The sequence below is a fragment of the Marmota flaviventris genome, chromosome 9, assembly GCF_047511675.1.
Source record: "Marmota flaviventris isolate mMarFla1 chromosome 9, mMarFla1.hap1, whole genome shotgun sequence".
In the NCBI taxonomy this organism is placed as follows: Eukaryota; Metazoa; Chordata; class Mammalia; order Rodentia; family Sciuridae; genus Marmota; species Marmota flaviventris.
In genome coordinates, this window is record NC_092506.1 from 1226866 (window position 1) to 1243294 (window position 16429).

The 16429-nt window shown below is 55.0% G+C and overlaps 1 protein-coding gene across 3 annotated transcripts in view; it reads right to left on the bottom strand.

The window, feature by feature from the left end:
* Mob2 (MOB kinase activator 2) overlaps positions 1-16429 on the bottom strand; it is a 62514-nt gene that overhangs the window by 25461 nt on the left and 20624 nt on the right. The window contains exon 1 of one of the 3 annotated variants that reach the window (XM_027953543.2): positions 1443-1495. The exons of the other annotated variants lie outside the window; for them this stretch is intronic. Within the exon in view, the coding sequence (XP_027809344.1) occupies positions 1443-1480 (38 nt within the window). The 5' untranslated portion in view covers positions 1481-1495. Of the gene's footprint in view, positions 1-1442; positions 1496-16429 lie in introns of those variants that run through there. 3 annotated transcript variants of the gene reach the window in all.

Consider the following 16429-nt stretch of genomic DNA (forward strand, 5'->3'; position numbering starts at 1 on the left):
ACCATGAATGGGGGCACCCCCAGAGGGGAAGGCCTGCCTATCAGGCCCAGGGTCAGTTCCCATCTACAGAAGGAGCCTCCCAGGGTCCTGCAGACCCCCAATCTAAGTAGTGACCTGCTAGCCACTGGGGGCGGGGGGGGGGGGGGGATAGCCTTGCACTGACCAGGCACAGGCTCAGGCTTTACAGGCCTTTAACTTGGAAAGCCACTGACACCTGGACCCTGGAGACACTCCCAGAAGCAGGCACCTGCCACAGACAGCACTAGCGTGGCCAGGCCAAGGGTGCCCCACAGGTGGGACCACCAGCAGCCCCTGGCACCCTGAGTGTACCAGGTGTACCAAGAAGAGCATATGGCTGCCAGGGCTCCCCACAGCTTGAGTTGGGCATCGGGCCAGAGCCACTCCACGCCTGGTCTGCCCTGGGAGCCTCGCGTGGCTGCACTGGAATGCCATGCGGGAGCCACTCGGCCCTCCACCCTCTGTGCCCTCTCCTCACTGAGAGCCCACCACAACCACAACCCAGGACTGGTAATGCCAGGGCTCAACGGTGATGTCAACCACTTCAGGCTGTGGGAAGAGGAAGGCGAGGCAGGACTGGGGGCCAGAGAGCCCTGAGGGGTGGGCTCAGGCTGGGAAGAGGTGGGCTCTGTGCACAGCTAGAAGAGGGGCATGGAACACAGGAGGAACCTAGAGAGCCTGGTCCACCTGGAGAGTGGTGTGGGCAGGGCCAGGTGAGGTCTGAACCACATCCAAGAACATGGGCAGCCCCTGGCAGGACTTATTAGGAGATCTGAGATCACATAGGCCAGGGGACAGGAAAGGTACTAGAAGGTGGGACAGCAGTTTGGGGTGGTGGACAGATAGGCAGCTGGATCTGCAGATACTTAGACATGAGCCTGACAGAGCTGGAGTCAAGTTCCTGACCCCCCACTTAGGTGGCCTTCGTGACCACACTGGAGATGCTCACCACACGTGATGCCTGCTCACCTCCATGGGGAAGCATTAAGCCTACACCTCAACCCTAGCCCACCTAGAGTTGGAGATGGGCAGCCCCGCAGTCACCAGGCAGCAGACTGATGCTCCCAGACTGCTCCTTCCTCAGGCTTGGGGTTCCTCTCCTCAGGTAGCCCCAGTGCAGCTTCCAGGATGGCTGGTGCCTAAGCAGCCCTCACCCAGGAGCACCGCCACACATCTCTATGTGGCCTGTACCACTGGACAAGCTCCCAGGACACCAGAGCTACCCAACCCAAGAAGCCCAGACCATGTGTCAAAGTAGCCACTTCAGAGCCCTGCTGTCACTGACACAAAGCCCATGTGCCCCCAATGACATGCCAGCCAAATCCACTAACCTTGCCTATATTCCAATTAGTACTGCACCCACAGGCCCTGAGCTCCTAGCTGGCACTGGAAGGGGTAGGGGGCTGGCCTCATGAGGAACGCACCTGGCCAGGCTGTAGGAGCTGCTCCTTGCAGGCCGCATGGCTGGGAAGAGTGCTCTCAGGAAGAACTCCAGGGCGACCACTGGCCCCAGCTCAGCACGGGAAGCACATCTGGGTGGCTTTTCTGACAGCAGCAGCTCTCCCTGCCTTCCTGAGTTATCAAGAGTCAGAGTAGTCGACAGCTGGGTGGAGAAGAGCACCGCCCACTGCTGGGAGCAGGCGTTCCTGAGGGAGGGGTTCGCCTAGCACACCTTGGCACCAGGATCCAGAGGGCAGCAGGTGGAGGTGGGCAAGGACTTTTGTCTGCTCAACCCCAGAGGACCCCCTGGCCCTTTCTCAGTTGCCCAGGAGGCCAGCCATCACCATGATGGGCTGTGCCCTTCCAGTCAGAGGAAAGGCAGCTTTCTGAAGCCCACTTGGCCTCAAAGGCCCCAAACAGCGCCCATACACGGGGTGCTCCACAGCCTAAGGCTCCCAGTACCTATTCGCCCAGTTGCCCCAGTGGCTGTGAACAGATGGCACTGAAGGACCCTGGGTAGTAACAGGACACTCCGCTGTGAATTCTGTCCCACAGCTCCCTTTAGGAAGCACAGGCAGCCCGAGAGTGCAGAGGGGTGGAGGCAGCAGAGAACTGGTCCAGGATGACCACAGCAGCACACCCGGGACCCCAGGACACCTCCTGCAGGCCATGGAGCGTCCACCCTCACTGGGCCAAGGGGTGTTGTCTGCACAGTACCTGGGCCAGACCCAAACCCTGCTCCTTGACCACATGCCAGCCCCACAGCAGCTCAGTGAGAGCAGGCAGGATGAGTGTGCGCTGGGTGTGAGGACCAGGTGCAACGCCAAGTGGCTTCTCCAGTCTGATGACTATGTGGACCATGGGCTGACACGCCAGGAGAAGCAAAGAAGTTGCTTCCTGGGACCCTGCATGTGCTGGGCAGCAAGTGACTGTCTGCCACAGGTGCTCTGGTCCCCAGCCTGAGCCGGGAGTGGGCCTCGCACAGAACCCCTGGCAGTGAGGGGAGCATGGCACTCACACTCAGGCTGCCTTCCTCTCAAGCCCAGCCTGGCAGGAGAAATGCATCAAAAACAACTGAAAGACGGCGGAGGGCAGCTAGACTTTTATTTGAGTTTTGAAGCTGTTCTCCTCTTGTTTCTTCACTCAAGGAAACACGAACATGCATTTCAGAAACAGACATGCATGCCTGTGAATGTTGGTCCCGGGTCCCAAGTGGCTTCTGAAGCTAGGAGAGCCAGGACAGGACTCAGCAAGACTCCCAGAAAAGGGGCTGGGGATATAGCTCAGTTGGTAGGGAGGTTGCCTTACACGAACAAGGCCCTGAGTTCAATCCCCAGCACCACCAAAAAACAAAACAAGAAAGACTCCCAGAAAGGAAGCAAACAGGGCAAATGAGAGGTCTGCCCAGCATCTGACCAAGGCCTGCCCCCAAAGAAGGCACAGGGGTACACAGAAGAGCAAGCCCCAGGGCAGCCTATACCTGCAGCCCTCGACCTGCCTGGTTATTGCTAACAGATGCTCAATCGCGCACTGTCAACGGTGCTTCCAGACCTAGCCAAGACAGACTCCCAGAGCTGGAGGGCTCCAGACCTCTGAGGTCTTGGATTGCAGACCCTGGGAGACAGGGCCATAATCCTTTTTCTCATTTTAAATAGGTAGCAGCTGGCATGATGCTGGCACCTAGGAGAAGCCAAGGCATGGGACATCTACACATCAGAATTACATGCACAGTCCCCTTCTGTTTACCGTCTCAATGGCTCCTCCTGACCCTCCAGATGCTGACAGCACACAGTACACATGACAGAGTGGTGGTGAGAAAGGTCCACAACAAACAGGCCCCAATGCCGCCAAGTTCCTCATCATCAGCATAGGGGCACAGCAGGAGACACCACAAACAGTGCACAAACAGAAAGGAACCTCAACAAGTGGGTAAGGCATTCTCCAGCTCACAATCCACCCCAATTTGTAATTTTTCTCACCAATAAGCCTCCTAGAACAGTATCTGCACCGCACTGCCCAGCCTTGTGTGGACACTTGTGGGCCAGCACACTGCTAAGCTGTGTGTGCTTGTGGGGATATTGTATTCTCTGTGCCCACTGTTTGTTCTTTCTAATGCTCTTTCCCTGCCTCCTCAGCCCGAGACCCCAAGGCCTGGGCAAGTGGTAGCATGCAGGCCTCCCTGCCTGGGCCTGGAGGATCTGCTGAAATGCTGGCCGGTGCCTTCTGCACCTCTTTTCACAACACAGCCACCTGCAAAGGAGCTTCTGTGTGCTGCTGGCCCTGCCCCATCACCCCACCAGAAGTCTGCTTCCTTCTCAGCATTCCCAGCACCTACAGCAATCCTGGGAATGCAGGGGGATGAGTGGGTGGCTGAGCAGAGGAGCTGAGACACTCTGATGGCCCACTTCCAGTGCTCCAGCGTGCTCCTGACTTCAGCTCTTCACCCACACGAGTGTCCAGGCCACCGACAGCCTTCCCAGAAGAAGGCTCACCACTGCCAGCCTCAAAGACCAGCCTCCATTGGACTGCTCTCCTCTCATTTTTGTTAAACTGGCACAACAGACAGTTTCCAAATGGCTGGGTGAGCCCCAGGTCCACACATTCAGAAAGAGGCCCCAGTGTGGCTTCTTGCAGCTCAACATGCTTCCATTGCTAAAGCATCAAGGTCCAAGAGGGTAAAAAGAGGAAGTTTCCGAGCATGGATGCAGAAAGCCCCAAAGCAGAGCCCATGAAACAACTGGATGCCTAAAATGTTAAGCTCAGGATGAGTGGGTGCTGCAGTCCAGCTTCAGCTCTCCCAAGCCTGCCTGCCACAGTAGAAAGTGCCCAGTGCTAGGAACAGTTGTAGACAGGCAGAAAGGGAACATGGGGAGAGGAGACTCAGCCCAGGAACAGGAAGACTAAGAGCTCCGTCCTGTACACAGGGGAGCAAGCCACCAAAGCACAGCCCATGCCGGGAAAACTGGTAAGCTGGGCTTCATTGAAGCCAAGAACATTTGTGCTTCGAGACACCATTAAGTAGAAGAGCCACAAATTAGAAGAAATTTGCAAAAAACATAGCTGATAAAAGACATATCCACAACAGATAAAGAACTGCCAAAGTCAAGACCACAAGCCCAGTATAAAAGTAGGCAAAAGCTTTTTAATGGAGATTTCTCCAAAGGTGGAGGAATGGCTAAGAAGCACATGACAAGGTGTCTTACATCATCAGTCATCAGGAAACACAAGTTAAAACTTCAGTGACAGCACTCACACTCTGGACACAGAATCAAGAGGGGCAGTCACCAGGGCCGGGGTACGAGAAGTTGAGGCTCACGTGCTATGGAACAGCAGGTCACAGTTGCTAAGGGCTGGGCGTGGTAGCCACGCCTGTCATCCCAGAGATTTGGGAGGCTGAGGCAGGAAGATGGAAAATTCAAGGCCAGTCTTGGCAAATTAATGAGACCCCATCTCAAAATAAATAAAAAGGCCTGGGAATACAGCTCAGTGGTAGAGCACTCCCGGTTCAATCCCCAGAACAAGATGCCAATGGTTCCCACACCCCCGTGGCCCCATTAAGTCCACTCCAGTTCGAGAGAGAGACACACACAGATTGGACCCTGAGAGCTCCTGGCAGCTTCACTCTCCTTCCTTGAAAGCTGGAAACCACCTGAAGTCCTTTGACAGGTGAAAGGTGAACAAACTGCCTCTCATCCATAAAGAGACCACTTCTCCATAAACACAGCAGCACCAACCACAGTGGGGACCAACGCCAACTGCACCATGCGAAGAAGACGGACACAGAAGGAGGTCCTCTGCCAGTCCCTCTCACTGCAATCTCAGCAGGAACAAAACAGCACGGCTGGAGAGCAAAAGGGTAGCACCGGGGGTGGGACGTGGGGACTGACGTGCCACGCAGTGACTGCAGAGGGGGCACGCGGCTACACGTCTGTCAGAACGCGCCAAGGCAGAAGGCCTACCGTGCCAAAGCTTACTAAACACATGTGATGACTCTTAAGTAAGCCAAGTCACATGCACAGAGCACCCCACTCAAGGAGCCTGACTGCACCTGCCACCAGGGAGAGCCTGGGGACCACGGGAGTAGAGGCAACACTGAGCATCCATGCAAAGTCCCCAACAGGCAAGGCAGTCCCTGGCACTGGACCAACAGAGCCAGCTCCTCTGGGGCTGAGAAGGGTCATGGGTGTGGCTGGTCTTCTGCCATGGGTGCTGTGTGTTCACTGGTGAGAACCACAGACAGGCACACTGAGAGCAGCTCTCCTGTGTGTGCTTGGCCCTACACAATCCAACCCTCAAAAATAGAATGTTCAAAAACATGAACAAGAAGAGGGTGACACCTCAATTTGTGAGGTTTCATATTTACACTGGACACAGTTACAGGGTTTGTTACTCTCTCAATTGTTATTTGTTTATCTATTTATTTATTTTAGTTAAGGACGGACCTTGATTTTGTTTATTTACTTTATGTGGTGCTGAGGCTCGAACCCAGTGCCTCACACATGCTGGGCAAGTGCTCCACCACTGAGCCCCAGCCCCAGCCCCAGCCCCAGCCCCAGCCCCTCTCAATTGCTTTGTACATGGGTGACTTTACAACAACCAATAGCTCTGCTCTGTCTTCAGACAGAACGGAAGTTGCCAGGGACAGGCCCCAGGCTCCCCAGACACCCAGTAACTTCAGTCAGGCTCTGCCCTGGAAGACGAAATGCCACTACTCCATTAATGGAAATGGCCTGGAAGACCTGAGAAAGGCCCCTTTTGCTTGCCAGCGTCAAGGCAGTCAATGCCACATGGGTCTCCATGTGGACCACAGAGACAAAAAAAAAACAGAGCTGCCACACAAGCAAGACCAGGCTGGAGTCATGGACAGCACCTGAGGACTCAACCGTCCTTCAGCATCCTGAATCCAGAGGAAAACATGTCTGCTGAGAGCTGGGCAGTGGGCAGGTTCCCAGCCCCCGAGTCCACAGGTTGTTGCACACTATCTGACCCTCTGTGCAGGCAACTGGCACTGGAGGCTTTGCCCTTGGCCACCGGGGGAAAGATACATGTGGAAGGGAGGCATCCACCCCCTTCTCTCCTACACTGAGGGCCAGAGAGGAAGGAACAAAGAAGAAAAAACTGTCGTGAACTTTACTCCTAAGTCCACCACTGCTCCCACAAGCAGCCAACAACACCTGAAACGCAACACCTGCTTCCCTCGTACGTAGACCCCAAGGAAGACGGGGATAGTAATACCCTCTCTTTCAAGTTGCAAGGGGCCTATCCTCCACAGCTGTCTCCCCAGGAGCTGGGCAGGCTATACAGATGCAGAATGTGGAAAGGCAATGAGCCAGGGCACCCAACATAACAGCATGCACACAGGAGCCCCCTGCATGCCCTGCCCACTGGTACAACACACCTACCACACAGCCGCAGTCTGCAGGAAGTCAGGGAAGATCCTTAGGCAGCAAGCCCAGGCCTTGCGAAGGCCAGGCTGGACACCCACTGTCCGGCTGAGGTGAGGGTGAGCAGGCTGAAGCTGTGTAGAAAGAGCTGTCTGGAAAAACTGAATGGGCAGAGGGAGATGGGCTGTAGTCCACACCAGGGCCAGAACCAGAATTTCAGCACAAATTTAGAAGACAGAGAAACGCACAACCACCCCACACCAGGCCTTCTGTCTGGGGTTCATGTCAAATCAAACTCCAAATTATTAAGGCAGCTAGTGCAGCTTACCTAGTCTTCTTTGCCTGGCTCCAGAGGAGGACTGCAGAAGAAGCAGCGGGGTCCAGGGGCCTCAGTACCCCTTCCCTCCCATAACCTTAGGTTCTTCCAGGATGGGCAAGGAGATGTGAGTGGGGGTTCATTTTCATGGTCTAGACACATCCATGTGCCAGGGAGGTGGAGCATGAGCCCCACACTCACCTGCACAGAGTCCCAGGTGGGCCACACATGTGGAGGTCAAACAAGCACAGTGCTCACTAGGCTTGGGAGTTCACAGGGCTCCAAGGCAGGTCCACGGCAGCAGGGGACTTTGTGACCCTGCCTGTCATCAACTCCAACACCCTGTTTCACCAAGCTGCTCGGGCAGAGGAAAGGGCAATGGCAGGCTCTGCCAAGCCACCCCGCCCTGCCTGACTGGTATAAAAACCTCAGCTGCAAAATTTATCCCAGGCCAGTCCCACAGGACTGGAGCCTCACATGGGTGGGAGGCAGAGGCTGTGAGGACAGCACAATGGAGCAGAGCTCACAGGAGCTGGCCCACCCACGGGCTGGGCTGCGAGGCCTCCCAGTGCCACCCTCCATGTTATGAGCTAGGCAAGGGTCTCCCACAGCAGCCGTATGGAAAGTGATCTAACAGAAAAACTGGAAATCAATGAAAGAACCTCTCATGGAGACGCCAGTGGGAAAGGACAGGGTGTTCTGCCAAGAGGGCTGGAGAGGTCTCCACACAGAGCTCCCCACAGAGGGTCAAGGGTCTAGGAATACCATCTGCCACAGGTCAGGGAAGAAACCAGGGCCACTTCTGCAGAACTACAGCCTGGCCTCAGGAACGCAGGAGGCACAGCCCTGGCAGGGCAGCCTCTCGTGCACGCCTACAAAGCACACAGTTTGTCCCACCACAGCCAGGAGTGTGCCAGGGCTGTGACACCGCAAGACATGAGTCACCAGCCAGAGCAGGCCCCAGATCAATACCAACCACATCACTGGTCAGCACCTGGCACTGTCCTTGCCCTGCTGTAGATGCCTGGTGAGGGACATGCCCAGGGTAGACCCCAGGCCTGGTCAGGCTGTACAGAGGAAGAAGAGGCAAACAAGCAGGCAGGAGGCTGGCCAACCCAGCTGGGAGCCCAGACAGCAGCCCCTCCAAGGCACAGTCCTCTCTAATTGGAAATGCTGCTTTTGTCTCTGAAGTTGGAGGGACGGTGTCAGAACCCGCAGGCCACACATTCCAAGGGTGAGAGCAAGTCAAAGGGAAAGCAGTGCAGGAGGCGCAGCAGCCACCCTCTAGATTCCTAAAGGGGGGCCCAGTGACCGAGAGGACAGGGCTTGCAGAGAAGCTCAGCACGAAGCACCCACAGAAACAAAAGGGACCAAAGAAGACCATCTGCTGCCCCACCAGGGGCCTGAGCCTGACCCAGCACCCCAGTGAGTGCATGGCAAGTCAGCTGCATGGCCGTCTCCCTGAGCCTGGCCCAGCTCCAGCCCTCAGCCTAAGCTTGCTCAGGACACTTTTGGACTCAAATCTCCAGGCCTATCTTGATCCACTTTCTGTTGCCATAACAGAATACCAGGAGCTGGGTAATTTATACTAAGCAGATTTACTCAGCCTCTGGTTCTGAAGGCTGGGGAGCATGGCACCAGCACCTGGAGAGGGCCTCTGAGCTGCCCCATCCCATGGCAGAAGGATGAGGGCAAGGGAGGACCAGAGGAAGCAGGAGGGGACAGAGCTGCTGTTAGGACAAACCCACTCTTACAATAATGCCATTAACCCTCCCAGAGGGCAGAGCCCTCACCTCTTTAAGGACCACCCCCTAGCACTGTCACACTGGGGGCCAAGTTCCCGTGAGCTTTGGAGGCACACTTGAACCCCAGCAGCCTCCATCCACTCTAATGGCTCACAGGCTCCGGAAGGCCACCTAGGCCTATGACCTGTACACACGACCCTCCAAACAGCCCTCATCCCAGAACGCTCCCCTCACCTCCACCTGCCATTCCTCCAGCCAATCTGCCCACCCTCTCCTGGGGTTCTGTGGGCTCAGTGGGAGCAGGAAGTATGGCTGCTGTCTTCTGCTGGGTCCTGGGGAACCAGCCCAGGCCAGCAGCTGTCAACCCACATGTGAATGAGGGCCTCATATACAGAAGGTACCTGCGAATCAATACCAGAGAAATGACCACCACACCAAAGAAAGGGGTAATGGGCAAGGAGAAAAGGTCCCCGAAGGGAGAACCACAGGGTCAACGAGCACAAGAAAAGAAGGCTGAGGTCTCCAAAGCAGTACAACCAGAGACGATGGCTGCCACCTCTTCCCACAGCAGCAGGCACAGAAGTAGTAGCACCCTGCCCAAGGGCTGCCTCACAGAATGTTCCAGAAGGCAGGAACTGAAGGTCCTTCAGTGGGAAAGTCTAACTTTCGCAACTGATCACAGACACGCAGCCGAGAATGGCTATAAAGAAGGAGAGGACGAAGCTCCACGCACAGGATGACCTCGCTGAGGTAAAGGCCCGTGCCCACAGGGAGCAGGCCAGACAGAGCACAGTGTGGACAGTCTGGGTGCGGGTGGCCTGGAGGGCACAGTGGAGGGCACTGTGGGGAGCCTGGAGGTGGGTTTCGCTTTCCTTGATGGATTTTCCGTGATGCACACTGGGGCATAATGAAATTTGACACAGGTTTTACTTTCTTTGTACGTGCATGGATTACTGCAATTTCTCATAAAAATACAGCATCACTGTAATCAGAAGGAAATAATAGTTTAATTCTGAAGAGAGAGATGAAAAGGCCTAGAAATAAAATGCCAATAGTAGTCTTTTTTCCTGGTTCCAAATTCCAGTAAGCTTGCTGTTATAATTGAAAGATAAAATTTAATCCCTATATCCTAAAATAGATTTGAAAATTAGCAAAACTTTTGGTAGTCTGCTAAAAAGTCAGACATACACTCACCATGCCATCTAGCAATCCCCTCCTCACTGTTAACCCTCCAGAAAAGGAAACATATCTATTTCTTGAGAAATGGATTTGCCAGCAGGTGACTGAAGGAACTATGGTCAGTATAGCTGAAAAGTGGACACTCAAGTGTCCACAGCCAGAGAGCATGCAGCCTGCCCTGGCCACCTACAAGGGGTGGCTCTCGGAAGCAGGAGGAGCCTACCCTGGCCTACAACCACATGGCGGGCTCAGGGGGAGTAAGAAGACAGGCGTGGTGTGCACAGGAGCCCTGGGCTCACAACAGGAACAGCAGCTGTCCCTGAGTGCAGAGAGCCGCCAGGTGGTGCTGGGGCAGGTGAGAGACTCACGGGGGATGGACACGTCCCAGGGTTGCTCGCACAATACCACACACTTACTGAACTGTGTCTGGAAACTGGGGGGTTTTGTGGCTGTGTAAAGGACATCTTTTTTTTTTTTTTTTAAGAGAGAGAATTTTTAATATTTATTTATTTATTTTTTTTAAGTTTTCGGTGGAGATAACATCTTTCTTTGTATGTGGTGCCGAGGATCGAACCCGGGCCGCACACATGCCAGGCAAGCGCGCTACTGCTTGAGCCACATCCCCAGCCTGTAATGACATCTTAATCGGCAGCTTGCTTTCTCTCTCTCTCTCTCTCACACACACACACCACACACACACCTTTGCAACCCAATCCCAAAACTGCCAAGACCAGAGTGGGCCTGACTGCTGGGAAGACAAGGCGAGGCAACCCAGGCTGCAGCAGCCTGCCCCCATCAGGGGAGCCCCTGGCCCACTAGCACACCACCCACCCGAGCCTGGTTCATGAGGGAATACAAGAGTGTGGGTGAGTTCCTTTCATTTCTCGTTTTTTTCTCCTCCAAATGTCGTGTGTGTGTGTGTGTGTGTGTGTGTGTGTAATAGATGGACACAATAGCTTTATTTATTTATGTGGTGCTGAGGATTGAACCCAGTGCCTCACACGTGCTAGGCAGGTGCCCCAGCACTGAGCCCCAGCCCCAGGCCCCAAATGTCTTTTGAAGGCACGCATTATGTGTGTAAAGAGGAAAGATGCATGGGCTGGGGATGTGGCTCAAGCGGTAACGGGCCTGCCTGGCATGTGCGGGGCGCTGGGTTCGATCCTCAGCACCACATAAAAATAAAATAAAAGATGTTGTGTCCACTGAAAACTGAAAAATAAATATTAAAAAATTCTCTCTCTTTAAAAAAAAAAAAAAAGAGGAAAGATGCAAAGCCTCGGGAGGGACGGCACATGGGGAGCGCTCCTTACCTCACTGGCAGCCATCAACAGGCCTAGCTGTGCTATTCATGGGAACACAGGTTAACAGGGCCTTTCTGAAACCTGGAGCCCGGTCACAATCATCAGGGAAATTAAAGCTACAAGGACAAGCCCCAGTCAAGGTGCCTGAGGAGGAGACCTCCCTCTGAAACGAGCTCCAACAGTCCCCTAGCATTTTCCAAACGGTCTCTCAGGGTGATCCCAGAATAAAAGTCTCATCTGAGAGTCTTCACGGCTGGTGCCGAGAGGCAGACCCCAGCAAGCCTCGCCCTGCTGCCAGCTGCCTCTGAGTTCCTCCTTCTCCACATCGTTAGACCTTCTGTCTCTCCACACTGGCCTCCACAGAAGCTTCCAGAAGGGGACTCAAGGCAGGTATCTTTATTTCACCCTCACAGCTCATGCACTGGCCACTGAAGTCAATGCTGGAAATCTTCCTCGGACAGCACGTCAAAGGCTGTCTCAGTTTCCGTGCTGGAATTTGAATTCTTACTCTTGTTCAAGCAGATATGCCCTGGTTCTCTCTTGCTTTTCCTCTATGGAAATTTTCAGAACGCTTTTTCACTCCTGGTGTCCTGCCATGTCACGATTATGTGTCTTTCCTTCACTGAGCTGGATGATGGGCAGCCTAGTCAACCTGCGGGCCACCTCCTGTGACTCTAGAGAACGGCTGTGTCCGCTCCTCACACCTCTTCTCGGCCCCTGGCCTCATCTTTGCTCTCCAGGATCCCCGCCTGCCAATTTTGCTCGCTTGCTCCACCTGCTGGGAAGCGTGCCCCACTTCATCTTCCACGATCTTCAGAGCCCAGCACCCTCCCAGCACTCTGCACAGCTGTGTTTCTTCCTTCTCAAGGTTGCTCCGCAGCCCAAAGGTTCTGGGTAGACCAAAGATGGCTCTGTATTCCTCTGGTGCCTACAGCTGGCTCAGACTCTATCATGTGCAGGCACTCCCCAAAACACCTTGATCCCCAGCCCACCCATGTGACGGACACGCTTCGTGCAAAGAGGCCTCACAGGAGGCCATCTGGCTCTAGGGCAGGAGACGTGTCCCCTCCCGCCATGTCAGACCCCACTCTCTTACTAGAGGGCAGATGCAGGAGCTAAGACCCTAAGGACCAAAAGTGGGAGGGCTGTGGGCAGGGGAGGTGGAACATCCTCCAGGTTTGATTTGCATGGTGGTGACCCCCACTGGGCCTGGTGTCCAGGACAAACCACTGACTCAAACTCGTCCATAGGTCGGGTCCTCCTGCTTCTCACATCTACATCCAGAGCACCAGTAAGCTCCTCCTCAGAGGCGCAGGCCACACCCACCATGGGCTCATTCTATAGTTCTGCAGCGGATGGCCTCTGCTGGCTCAGCCCGGAGAGTCTGCGTTTCACACACTGGACATCCAGCTCTCCAGCTTCCTCCATCACTGGCTACTGTCTTCTCTCCCTCCTTCTTTCCTGCAGTTTCTGGCAGACCAGGAGAAGGTCCCATACACTGCAGTCCACCCTCTGCCCAGGACAGAAAGAGGATGCACCATGTGACGTGAGCAGCGGAAGCCATGTGGGCCCACTAGTTCTCACCCTCAAGGTCCCATACAACTGCTAACAGACGCCCACAACCACTTCTCCACTTGCACAGCAGGCAGCTAGTGAGGAAGCCACACTCCATGGCAGGAAACCTGGGCTGCAGCCCCTTATCCAGCACCTCTGCTGGGGCCCCATGGAGCACAGACTCGAGTCTGTTGGCATGGGCAGGATGTCCTATCCCAGCTCAGGTGGACTCTTGGGCCTATGTGGCGGGTGGGCAGGTGGCAGGCAGGCTCCATACCTGCCCCGACTCCCAGTCAGCAGGTGGGCCCTAGGCGGAGCCTCCCATGGCACGTACCTATGCAGTCGAAGGCCACGGTCTTCCCCCAACCCAGAAGGTTGAAGATTGCCTATCCTAAGCCACGGCCACACTCAAGTCCTGACTCAAGGTTTCAGAACGGACACACCATTTCCAAGGTGGTGTCAGAGACCAGGGACCACAGACCTGGCACCCAGCTGGGCTCTCAATCCAGAGCCCAGGGTATGGGTGGCAACTCAGTGTGTCCTGCACATGACAGGAAGGGCACAGCAAACCTGGACGCTGGAGACAAGGGGCTAGTGCGGGCCCTCTTGCCTTCCTCATACTGCTTGGACAGGATACCCTGTGCAAAATGCTACGACAACTGAGCAGCCTGTGATTCACACAGCCCCACCCTTCCAGTGGACAGCCATGGGGTCCCCAGTACTGGTAGTGATCTGGCTCCAGCCCAGGGCTCCTGCGTGAGTGAGCAGCAGTGGATAAACTATGAATGGGGTTGCTATCTACATATGGGACCTTGAACTCAGGTCAACCATAGAGCACAATCAGGGTCCCCCTGTAGAGGAGGGAAACTAATGCCATTCCAGAATATGCTAGGCACAGAGCCAGGAGGGATGGAAGTTTGGGGATGCAGGGATGGCCACAGTTTACTGGAAACCTTCAAACAAAATTCCAGCACTGCAGGTGAGAGTCAAAACAAATAAGGCCAGAGTAGTCCAAAGAAGACAATATCATTTGTACCTGCTGGACAGTCAGAAATGAAATGCTGATCCCCTAGCCATCAGTCCAGGTGAGCACTCAGGCCTTCACCACTGCTGGGGCAGAGGTGCAGACCCGGAGCCTGGTTATGCAGGCACACAGTGCAAACACCTCGTGGCAGTGGCTGCATGGTACTAGACCTCACTCCAGCTCCCCTCGAGGCATTCCACTTGCTCAAGTCACGGTGACCCTTTTCTCATCTTCTCTCGCTGACCGCGCAATGTGGCAGGGATAGCCTCTCCACACAAAGGGGGTCATACTCAAGTGGCCAGGCTGTAGTGGCTACCCCTTACACCTGCCTGGGTGGTCAGTTGCACCCCCTTAGAGAGATGGAACCCACCTACACACAGCTACATCACCCAGGCAGAAAAGAAACAGTGGCTGGTCCTTGTTTTCTCCTCTCCCTGGTGGGTCCCGCATGGGCACAGGCTGCCCTGGTCTGGGCCCGTGTGCTCCACTGCTATGGAGACATGCTGGGAAGACACAAATCTGGTCAAGCAGAGCCCCTGAAGGTGGCTGCCTCAGCTCCTTCTGAGGCATCTGAACCCTGTGGTCCTAGGCTCAGGGCTGGCTCACCCCACACTTGGCCTTCACTTGTCTTGGGAAGTTCCACCTCTGGCTTACCTCCCTCCTCCACCTCCCAAGCCTCACTGATTCAGGAGCACATCTTTAGATCACCCCACACCCCCATCAGGGTACCCATTTTCAGGGAGGTCTAATGACGGGCCCAAGGCCTCATTGTCTTGCCATCTGTCTGCTGCACGCTTCACTCAAAACCCATGTGATGGACATCCACTTCCCCAGTAGGAGCACTGAGGATGGGTGCGCCTCTGCACTGAGGCCCAGGCTGGCATGCAGGCAGCAAGGAGCATCCTGGCCAGGGCCACCTCACAGACTCCAGGCAGCAGCAGGGAGCCTGGGCCAGGCTGAAGGAGACACCAGAGAAGGACCCAGTATAGCACCTGTGTGGCATGCTGTGGTGGTCATGAAATGCACCCTAGATCCCAGTGCATGTCACTACCCTGGGCCAAGCAGCCAGCCCTGCCACCAGAAAGCTGGCATTCCCAGGGGCAGAGACAGCATACGGAGAACTCAGTGGATTTCAGCTTATACTTGCTATGGAAAAGCATGTGAAGGAAAGGTGGAGAGACAGGCACCATGACACGTGCCTGCCATCTCAGCTACTAGGAGTGCAAGTTCAAGGCCAGCCTGGACAGCTCAGTGAGACCCTGTCTGAAAATAAATAAAAAAGGCTCAGTGGTAGAGCCTCTGCCAAAAAAAGGGCGGGACAGGGAGAGGTGACCAGGGCAGGAGGAGTGTCCACCAGAAGTGGGAAGTCAGGGAAACCTCTCTGGGAAGGGGACATCAGCACCAAACCTGAGGAATGGGAAGGCACAAGCAGGCTGAGGCCCCAGGGCATAAAGGAGAGCAGAAGGATGGGGAGACTTGAGAGCCATGCATGGGGCAAAACCCAAACACACAAGGAACTCGCAGAAGTTGAGAGCAAAAATTAACTCAATTTAAAAATGGGCCTAAGGTGACATTTTTCCAAAGAGGAGGAAGATGAGGATGAGGAATGGCACCTCAATATTTTTACTGGGCAAGCAGAAGCTCTGTCCCATGAGCCCTGTTTGACAAATAGGCCTAGAAACAGTGGCTCACCCCAGGCACCAGGCACCCAGCACCTGGAACATAGACACTAAGACCATTTCCCATGACCAGCAACCAGCACAGCTCAGTTCTAGACACAGGGCAGCAGGGGCACAGACAAACCTGGGCCACACTGTCATAGCAGAGATGACAGGACCGTTCTAGGGCCCAGCAAGCCAGGGCCCCAGCCAGGACAACATGCTCACTGGCTGACCAGGACAGCTCCAATCCATGAATGCACATGCACACCTTAATGCTCATCAGGTACTTCTAGAGGACCACAGGGATCAGTGAACTAAAATGGAAAGGATCAAGCACCTGCCCTGATTTTTGTGGGTTGATCGGCAGCCAGCAGGAAGTAGTTCCTTTTCAGAGACACCTTCCAGCTAATAAGGAAGAAAGACAAGGAGAATGTCATGCCACCATGAGCAGGTTCCAGTGACTCCAGGGCTCTGGCAGAGGGCAACGACTCACACTGTCCCCAGAAGAGGTGGCCCATCTCATACCGAGGAAGCACCCACACTTGTGAAGAGCTCTGGGTCTTGTCAAAGTACAGGCCCATGTAAGTCCAGGGACAGAGAGACGTGGTGAAGAGCACAGTCCAGATGGGGCGAAACACGGGCATGACCTGGCTTCCTCCACAGAAAAGCACAAGGAAAGAGCACACAGCTCAGGAGGGCCTGGCGGCAGCACAGGCAACACAAGCCAGCTGCAACCTGGAGCTGAATGTGGGTCTCCACTGGAACAGACTGAGGGAGGGAGCCAGAGAGGGAGAGACAGGGAGGGAG